General features: G+C 42.8%; 1 gene segment (V, D, J or C); it reads left to right on the top strand.

The window, feature by feature from the left end:
* The first annotated feature begins 4491 nt into the window (after positions 1–4491).
* Positions 4492–9630, top strand: LOC121645012. The segment is given in 3 exon segments: positions 4492–4664; positions 9107–9138; positions 9217–9630. Coding segments are annotated over 3 exon segments (597 nt in total).
* Positions 9631–10952: the final 1322 nt, after the last annotated feature.

Below are 10952 nucleotides of genomic sequence, written 5' to 3'. Positions count from 1 at the left end.
AAAAAACAATGGACCGTATGAGAGAGACCAAACACATGCTCTGGTTAGCTGAACATCGACAAATGAGCACATCTTAATAAGAGTTTTGTACTGCATCCAAACTAACAAACATAACAAGTAGAACATACAGTATAACCATAAAACCAGGTATGAGACTGACTGGAAGAGTTTTAGATCGTATATTAACATTCCCCACCTTATAAAGGGTGGACTCACCTCTCCTCAGCGGGGCTGCTAGCAAACTGAGGAGCGGAGCACGAACAGGAAGTGACATCACCAAAGGAAACCGGGATCAAACATACAAATAAAAGCCCACCAATAAAATAAGTGCTTTACAGAAAAATAAAGAACATAGTGCAGAACAAAGCATATACAGACATATAAGGGGGATTTTTAGTGAAATGTATAGTATTTTAACACACCTGTTACACATATGTGTTTTATCTTGATACCATGCACATGCATATAATCATTATCATTTTGTACAAGGTTTAATCAACAAGCTATTGGTGACCTGAAACTTTATTACTGTGTTTGTGTGAGATATAACCTTCTTACTATTATTATTGTCTTTGCAATGATTCCCTGGGGATTTTAATGATGTTTCATTTAAGGCTTTAATAACTTGGATATTTAGATATATTCACAAAATGTTTAATTTGATACTCTTTACAAAATGATCAGACCAGTCCCTCTGTATCTGCTATCTGACCCAAAACCAGCCCACAAGACTGTTATTGGTCATGATAATGGTCCCACATCCTTTCATGGGGCGGGTCTTCAAACTAACACTTTTTGAACTCAGAACAAAGATTTTAGTTTGCTCTTCCTTTTTGTTCTGCTCTTCCTTTGGGTTTCTCTTCCTTTTTTGGTCCTTGTCGCTTCAAGTTGACTTCAAGTTCTCTGCTCTTGGAGGCCCTCTCCAAGTCTTCAACCTTCCTCTCCAGACATGGCTCTTTTTGTGAGTTAGACGCAAGAAAGCGAGAGATGCTGTGGGAGAATTAAGTTCGCAGTGATGTGAAGCACATCACTTCAGATCCTAAGTTTGTGCCTGCATTCAAGATGCATGATTGATGGTTTTTGTCCTTTTTGACGGATTGACTCCGGAGTTCATTCCTTTGTCCAGCTAATACTTCTCTTTCTTTAGTTGTGTTTTTATCTTTTGGACTTCTAATATTGATCCTAAATTTTGATCTTTACTTTGGATAACTGGTTAACGCAGGCTGACCAAAGCTTCAGAACCAGTGCTACAGAGTTTCTTTTTTGGACTGATCTAAAGCTGGACATTTCCATCTCTTGCCATATCACCGCAAGTCATTCACTGTCCATCATCGATACCACCAGCCGAGCCGCGGGAGGGTCCGCATCCGCAGAGTTGCCTGATCCAAACCTTCGGATCCACCATGTGACGCATCTTCTGGCCTTCTTGGGAGTCGTTCGGGATCCAAACCACCTGCCAACTTCCTCATTTGTCCGGGAGAGTCACTACAACGGTCGTAAGTCGGCTCGATCCAAACAGAACCGGACGAGTCCTGCTCGGATCAATTTTCTGCTTATCTGCTCTAAGGATGGTCGGTTGTCTGACAGTGATCTTAGTAGTTCTACATCTTAGTTAAACTTTCAGCTTTAAACAGATTAGATTCAGTTTTCCCTTTTTCCTTCTAGGATTCAGAGATCCTTTTCAGTCCTGAACCTTAGTTCAATTAGCACCGCAGGTTAATTAACTTTTGTTTATTTCTTGCATTGAAATAAGATTTTGGTTTGAACTCCATATTCTGCATTTTACAATGTTTGATTCATTTTCCATGTGAAGTCCTTTGTAAATATTTCCTTTTCATTTATGCATGATTAGTTTAGTAATAAATATTTCAAATTTATCCTAAACTGGTTATTGTAAACTCCTCCTTTGAACCATGTTATGGGTCCTGTCAAATTAAGAATTCACGTTATTAGTATCCTGAGACTGATTGATTGATAACTGATTGATTTGACTAGCTTGCATTATTTAATTTATTAAATTAATTAATTTAATACTCTAATGGTGTCCACACAGCCATTAGATTAGAATAAAGCTATCTGTGTGGTGGTGCTCCCGAGGTAATTAATAAAACATAAACTTCTGAAATTATTAGAATTAATAATTTTATTAAACATCTTTAATGTTTAATGATGCTGAATGCTACAATACTAATTTTCCACATTGACTTTATCACATTTGTGACATCATAGAAGTCTGAAGTCCAGCACGCTCCGTTCATGTGAAGCATCGATGGGCAGAGTGTTGTTCGGAAAGAAATACTGTGAAACATTTACTAGAATGTCACTGACTGCTCAGGTCTACCCTTTTTTTTCCAATATTTTTCCTTTCATTTTTTTATCTTGTATAGTAGATTTTACATATGTTCATATGTTGATTGTTTGTTATTCTTATATATTGTAAAATTTTGTAAGATATTGTGAGAACGAGCCAGTCTTCTGAATGGCTCTTTGAAAGGAACGGCTCCTCAAGATTCGGCTCCTTTCAAAGATCCATAAATCCCATCTCTCCGTGTCACCGTGCACCAGCAGCATGTGAACCACACACACGTCACGCAGCTCTCCGTGTGTCGGGTGAGGTGAGCGTACAGCACAGTTTGAGGTCTCGTAACATCACAAAAACTGTCAGTTTTATATTATTTTTTAAAATGAAACCAAAAGGGAAGAGAAAGAGGGAGTTAAGACCGCGGTGAAGCCAGTTTTAGGTTGGATATTCTACAGATATTTGCACTAGAGCTACCAGCGTCTCTTTTAGGGACCATCAACAAATGACAGGCTTTCTGTGAAACGGAAATTCTCATAAAGGACATAAAACAATATTTTCATACTAAAGAAAAGCAAAATTCTGACGTAAACAGAGAGATATAACATGTTTTTTGTTTTTATACAGGGTGACAAATCTTTTGGGAGGAGTACGCTTTAATGCTCAAAATGAAACAAAGTTCAGAATGAGTTAAACTATCACCCTGAAACCCAGGTAGTAACCATCACTGTGGAATGTGTATGAAGAGAGCTCTGATTTCCATCGTTTGTTATGGTGTTTATGATTTTGCTGCCATGTTGAAAAATAAATATGTTCTTACACTCATTAATATCTCAATTAGTGCTTTTAGTAGGAATGTGGCAGTGACACGGGGCGGTGTGTGTGAGGGGGGTATGTGGTAGGGGGCCTGTACCCCAGTAGAACTTTATGCCTAGCAACGCCCCTGGCCCAGACCCACCACCCCCAGGCCCACCCAGGTCTCCTCCACAAGCTGCACCAGTAGCTAAATACAGGTCAGAGGCATCTCCTGTGCCGCCCCCACCTGTCTGATTTACCGAGGTTTTATTTTAAGCTATTTGTTCAGGAACTTGGTCTTATATCTGGTCTCCTCCTCTCAGCCTCATCCGGTGGTTTTCCAACTTCCTGTTTAGCAGAAACTCTTCCATACTGAAGTCATTCTGTCCCCAGACAGTGTGAGGAGGACACTCAGCAGGATCGATGCTCGCAAAGCTTCTGGTCCTGATAACATACCTGGTCGTGTGCTGAGGGACTGTGTCAGGAAGCTCACGGATGTCTTCATGGACATCTTCAACATGTCGCTGAGCCAGGCTGTCGTCCCCACATCCCTCAAAACCACCACCATCATCCCTGTCCCAAAGAAGTCGTCCTCCTGTTTCCATGACTACCCTCCGGTAGCCCTCACTCCCGTTCTTATGCAGTGCTTCTAACGGCTAGTGTTGAAACACATAAGGTCTGTCCTCCCACCCTCCCTGGACTTCTTCCAGTTTGTATATCGGTCCCACCACTCGACCGACGATGCCGTCTCCACTGCCCTCCACACAGCCCTCACACATCTGGACACAAAGACTCTTACGTCTGTTCATAGACTTCAGTTCAGCATTCAACACAATCATCCCCCAACAGCTCATTCTGAAACTGGACCAGCTGGGAATTAAACCTCACTGTGCAACTGGCTGCTGGACTTCCTGACCGGGAGACCACAGGCAGTTCAGGTCAGCAGGAACACATCCAGCATCACCACACTGAACACGGGTCCCTCAAGGATGTGTGCTGAGCCCCCTCCTCTTCCCTCTGCTGACCCACGACTGCACACCGTCACACAGCTCCAACCTCCTCATCCAGACTGTGGAGGGTCTCATCAGCAACGAGGAGGAGACAGACTACAGGAGCGAGGTGAACCGCCTGGTCTTGTAGTGGGAACACAACAATGTCTCTCTGAACGTGTAGAAGACGAAGGAGATGGTTGTGGACTTCAGGAGACCACGCCCCCAGCATGCACCTCTGACCATCAATGCTGCTACGGTGGAGAGAGGGAGCAGCACCAAGTTCCTGGGTGTGCACGTCACAGAGGACCTCTCCTGAACCATCACCACCACATCACTGACCTAGAAAACCAACCAGCACCTCTACATCCTCCACAGCCTGAGGAAAGCTAGAACCCCGCCCCCATCATGTGCACCTTCTACAGAGGAACCATGGAGAGCGTCCGGACCAGCAACATCACTGTGTGGTACGACGCCTGCTCCACATCCTGCAGGAAGACCCTCCAACGCATCATGAGAGCAGCTGAGAAGATCGTGGGTGCCTCTCACCTCCCTACAAACATCTCCATCTCTCCTCACCTGTAAAGCCCTCTGCATGGAGAGAGACCCCACCCACCCGTCACACAGCTTCTTCACTCTGCTGCCATCAGGAAGGAGCCTGCAGAGCCTGCAGGCCAGGACCAGGACCAGGACCAGGACCAGCAGAGTGAGGGACAGCTTGGTCCACCAGGCTGTCAGGATGCTGAACTCTCTCCCTGCTCGGCCCCCCTTCCACACATCCTGGACTCTGATGCAGATCTGCTGCAGAACTGACAATAAAACTGACTTTTTCCTCCCTGTTGAAGTGAACTTTTCCCTCCACTAGAGGCCACATGATGAAGTAGGCGGGGCTCTACTTCTGCACTGTGTTCAAGCTTTCTGTCAATAAGAAGAGCTGCTGTGAAGAGAACAATTGTCAGACTGAATGTTGAACATCAGCTAGTTTCTCCTGCTGATTGAAACCTTGTTGTACAGATGGAACATTGGCTGTGGATTATTCTGGCTGCTCTTTTCTTTGGTAAGATAGAAACTCAACATGTTTCCTCTTCAAACACTTGAACACATTACTGAGCTGTACATGAAGAGCTTTTAATGTTCATTCTACAGAAAATCACAGCACATCATTTCTGCTGCCATTTGTTACCTTGTAAAAACACCTTCTATGCTTCAAAGTGACAATGATGAGTGGAAATGACATCTATTCTACATGGAATAGAACTCTTTAAAGCTGCTCATTCTTCTCCTTTAATCAATCATCTTTTTTTGATTCATCTCTTCCTCTGCATGTTCTGTTCTTCCTCAGAGTGTAAAGGAGAAGACACAGTGACCCAGCCAAGAGAAGATGTTACTGCTGCTGAAGGAGACCATGTTACACTCAGATGTACTTTTACTACCGGTGACACATATCAAAGATTATTCTGGTACAAACAAGAAGTAAATAGTTTCCCAAAGTACATGCTGAGACGTTTATCAACATCAGGAGAGAATGATCCAGAGTTCAGCAAAGACAGATTTGATGCTGAGATCAGAGACAAATCATCAGTTCCTCTGAAGATCCAGAAGCTTCATGTGTCTGACTCTGCTGTGTACTACTGTGCTCTGCAGCCCACAGTGACAGGAAACAGCAAAACTCTGTACAAAAACCTTTGGAGCAAAGACAACGCAATACTCCACAACGTCCACTAGAGGGCCTCACATACTGTTACACTTCTATGGTTTGTCAGGATTCAGTCTGGGTTCTTTGTACAGGTGTAAATAAAGTAAACATCACTGTTTTCTACATCATTGAACTCTAATGAAGTTACACTGTTTATTACTTTAGTACAAGCATCAGAAAATAGTAAATACATAATAATGATAAATGAAAACGAATGAAAGATTAAGAGAAAGAATTAATGATTTTACTGCATTAAAACACCAAAAATGAGACATTTTCTAATTTTAATAAGAAAGGTTTCATCTTTTTACAGTGTACTGTGAGTGTGTATGTCAGGGGATCACACTCCTCATCCTCCCTGGAAAGGTCTATTCAGGAGTCCTGGAGAGGAGGGTCTGTTGGAAAGTAGCCGGAGAGAAAGAAGTCTGGGCCTCCTGCGTAAGGCGGTTATGTAGCTGTTTACATTGTCACTTAGTGCATCCCTCTGTGTAGTGGCTTTAAAAGAAAAGGCAGATTGTCCACAAGTTGTGCAGCAGAAAGGTAGATTACAGTTATAGATGGAAGCTATTCTGGTGGATCTTACAGAACTAGCAGGGTGATAGCAGACTAAATCCAGTAAACATGCAGACGCCCGGCCTTTTAGGATCTTAAACACTAGACTCAAGTTTGAAAATAGTCTCAAATTTTTAAATCTCAACAGGTTACGTTTCTGGAGAATCTTGCAAGGGGGGACTGGCTTTTTATCACATACTTTTATAACTTGTTTGTTTGGTGATTCTAGAGGTCTGATGGCAGATTCACTGACCTTTTCCCAGCAGGTGATGCAGTATGAGATGTGTGAAAAAATCAGAGCTTGCATAAATATTTAGGCTACGTCCGTAGGGAGAAACAATCTAAGAATAATTTCCCAGGTTGTATTTGATTGTTTTTGCCATGTTCTTGATGTGTGATTGGAGGTTAAGACTCGTATAGCTGAGTATCATCTGCATAGCAATAAAATGTGTCATTATGTCCAATCATTTTACCAACTAGAAGCATAAATTATCAATCAGACTGAGACCAGTGGCGTCACCAGACGATTTTTCCAAGGTTTCATTCCTGAATGTTTTGAGTCCAGCCCCGGGTAGCCAAAACATCTGTAGCCTGTAACTTAGACTCATCACTCATGAGCAGCTGCAGGCCGATATCGAACCTCCGCTTTCTTAGTAAGATTAAAGAAAAACCTCTTTCAACAGCTACACATCGTCCTGACACTAAATACCTGTTCTGATGTCGACCAGTCAGGTTTTCAGCCACACCGCAGCACTGAGATGCTCTAGTTCAGGTTTTTAATAACATCCGCCACAGATAGCGGGAACATTTCAGTCCTGGTACTACTGGATCTCAGTGCTGCATCAGACACCATTGACCAGAACATCTCTCTAGACCAGCTGAAAACTGGGTCGGACTTTCTGGCACTGCAATAAATGATCTGAGTTCCATTTAAAAGACAGGAACTTCTTTGTGTCTATAGGTAACTATAGATCTCAGAGAACTAAATGAACCTGTGGAGTCCCCCAAGGCTCCATCCTGGAGCCACTGCTGTTCAACATCTTCATGCTGCCACTCGCTCACATTATGGAAACAACTAAACATGTTACCAGTTATGCTGATGACACACACATCTACATAACCATCTCGCCAGGAGACTACAGTCTGATCCAGACTCTGATCACCTGCATGGATCAGATTAAATTTCAGATGTTCCAGAACTTCCTTCAGTTACATGAAGTCTAAACTGAAATAATAGTTTTTGGAGCCAAAAAAGAAAAATTAAAAGTCAGTTCTCAGCTTCAAACAGCAAAGTTCAAAACTACCAACCAAGAAAGACACCTGGGAGGAGTCCTGGACTCAGACCTGGGAGCAGTCCTGGACTCAGACCTGGAAGGAATCCTGGATTCAGACCTGGGAGCAGTCCCGGACTCAGACCTGGGAGCAGTCCCGGACTCAGACCTGGGAGCAGTCCTAGACTCAGACCTGGGAGCAGTCCTAGACTCAGAACTGGGAGCAGTCCTGCAGCATTTAATAAAACATGTTCCTGTAAATAGTTTTTTACATTTTATTCATGAAACTGCAAACAACAACATTCTCTTAACGTACTTTTCCAGCAGAGAACAAAACTACTTTTGCTCTGAACGCATCTGAAATGATTTCATTCAAACATTAACTTGGTTGTTTCTTGTTTTACTACCTTAAACAACGAGAACAAAGTTTTCTGTACAACATTCTGGAATATTGAAGTCAAAGACGTTTATGGGTAAAAATCATAAATGAATGAATAAATAAATCATCATTTTAACTAAATATTCATCTTAGCTCCACATTGAATGGACACATAATCAAACATCTTCAGAGCTCTCATCACAACTCTGATCATCAGAGTCTGAATCTGAGCCACTCTGGATGTTCTCAGTTAGCTTGGTGTTTCCATTTCTTCATCAACTCCAGCCTGAGTGAGAACAAACTCTGTACGTCAGATCTCAGTGGTTTCCACCTCCTCTTTGCTCACTGACATCCTCCCCCACCTCCTTTCTTTCCTTCTAACCGCCTCCTTGTTTCCACCATCTTGTTTTTCCTTCTACAGACACTTTCTTGCTTTAAATTTCTCTCCTCATCCAGCTGCACTTTGTTCAGGCAGCAGCTCATAAACGCCACCACGCAGCCGATGGATGGATGATACGTCATAGAATAGTGTTGATGGGAAATGTAGCGAGAGCTCTGACAGGACAAGGAACTGGAATCATTTGCTTCTTTCATCACCTGCTGAACTGGACAGGAAGTTTTCATTTCATCCGGTAACTGATGGACTGTGGTTGTTCATGACACATTTCATGACCACCCACACCCTCATTAGAGGGGATCAGGTCTCAGGATCATCACGTCCATATTAGTGGAATAACTAGTTCCTACCTTCCTACACTTGAGTAAAACTGAGAATCTTTTATTCCTCCCGAAAATCATAGAAAATCAAGTTAAACATGGATAAAAGTTTTTACGTTTCCAAGAGTGAAACTGGGATCCAGATTGTAAAGTCCTGATCTAAAACAGAAAGACCTTCTAAGCTCCTGAGATCAGAGTGATGAAGATGAAGCAGCCAGACTGTTAACCAGGAGGAAGAGTATCTGAGAGAAGAGAAACTACAGATGAAAGAGGAGACGGAGAGATTCAGGGAGGAGCTGAGCTGTTACTGAACTATAGAAGAGACACAAACTTCCACATTCAACACAGTTCAACACACAAACCACAAACATCACCTTTATTCAACATGCTGTCTTTGCAGACATTTGGATTAACTCTGCTGTTTCTAGTCATTCTAACAGGTTTGTTTGCTTCTTTAAAACATCCATTTCTGGATTTTCTGCTTCTTCTTCAGTTATTTGACTTCTCTCTTCCTTTAGGTGTCAGCTGTGAAGAACTCACTGCAGTCAAGAATGAAGAGTCCAGTTTAGAAGGAAGCTCTGTTACTCTGTCCTACACTTACTCTAAAACACCAGCTCCTGGTGATGATTTCTTCTGGTATCGACAATATCCAGGAAAACCACCAGAATTCCTCCTGCATATCTCTGGACTCAACAAGTCAAGAGCAGCAGAGTCTCTGAAATCAGCCACAAGGTTCTCCACTAAACTGGGAGAAAACAAACAAAAAGTAGATCTGGTGATCTCCTCTGCTGCAGTGTCTGACTCTGCTGTGCACTACTGTGCTCTGCATCCCACAGTGACAGGAAACAGCAACACTCTGTACAAAAACCTTTGGAGCAAAGACAACGCAATACTCCACAACGTCCACTAGAGGGCCTCACACACTGTTAAAGCTCTGATTGTTGAGTCATTGGACTGATGACAAAGACAAGAGAGAAATGAAGCAGTAAAGATCAGAGACAGAGACAGAGCTGCTGTGGAAGCAGGAAACAATCTGATTGGTTGAGCTGAACTGGAAACATCATGGCTCCGCCCACTGAACTTCAGCTCATCCAATGACATTATTTCTTCCTCATTCTACTGCAGTGGAAGAACATTGTTCATCTGCTGTGTGTCTGGCTTTAAGAACTCCAAAGACATGTTGCTTTACCTCTTTTTGCTTCTATCTCACATTCTAGGTGAGTTTAAGAACAGGGATTAAAGTTTGCTTGAAGCTGCTGCATTAACCACATATACAGACTGCATTTCACTACTTTTCTGCTTTCTTTGCTCTGATAGAATGAAAATCATCTTTGGATCATCTTGTAAATTCAACTGACAGAGTTCAGAGCCTCTACCCTACGTGTGTGTGTGTGTGTGTGTGTGTGTGTGTGTGTGAGAACGAGTGGGGAAGAACGAGGGTCTGGGGGTGTAAGACCAGAGGGAAGTGAACTTCCCTCTAGAGGATGAGTTGCTGGTGGCAGCAGGCACCTCTGTTCCCCGGGAGGCCCCCCCAGGGCAGGACAGGCCAGGAGTACCTGCCCCCCCCGACCACGACACACACAACTGCAGCCAATGAACTGCGGTCACTCAACCATCACTTGTCCAGGTGGGAAGGAGAGGAGGACAGTGGGAGAGCGCAGACCTGAGGCATCGTCAGACCCCATTTACTGGGGCATGTGCCCCAAATGCTACGATTAATTTTCAACAATAAATATTTATCATACATTAATTCAGATGGGAGAAGATATATATTTCTACTCAAACGCGTAGCAAGAGTGTTAACTCCAAATAGAGGAACAGCTCAGGGGCTCATTCTGTCCCTGCATGTCACTAGAGATGTGACATTCATGAATGAATAGATTCTTTTGAACGGTTCTTTTAAATGAACGTTGGGAACCGAGTCACAGGTGTGAGTTGTTCATTTGTGAGCCATTCTTTTTATATACTGTAGCGTATTCCAGCATCTTCAAAATAAAGACTGGAACTTTTGTTTAATCGTGACTGAATTAAACATCTTTGAGGATTTTTCTCCTTACAGACAAAAAGTCTCTCACTCCCAAAATGGGGGTTAACAAAGGTCGACTCTCTCCAACATGGACTGGGGAGGACTTCTTCTTCAGTTATTTGACTTCTCCCTTCCTTTAGGTGTCAGCTGTGAAGAACTCACCCACTTTATATTCTTTATTGTTTATTAATATGACCTTACTTAGAGTCCTGTATAGAGGTCTGGGAC

Source organism: Melanotaenia boesemani, chromosome 8, assembly GCF_017639745.1.
Source record: "Melanotaenia boesemani isolate fMelBoe1 chromosome 8, fMelBoe1.pri, whole genome shotgun sequence".
Lineage (NCBI taxonomy): Eukaryota > Metazoa > Chordata > Actinopteri > Atheriniformes > Melanotaeniidae > Melanotaenia > Melanotaenia boesemani.
Note: the sequence above shows the minus strand (reverse complement) of the source record. Positions and strands in the feature narration are given on the sequence as shown.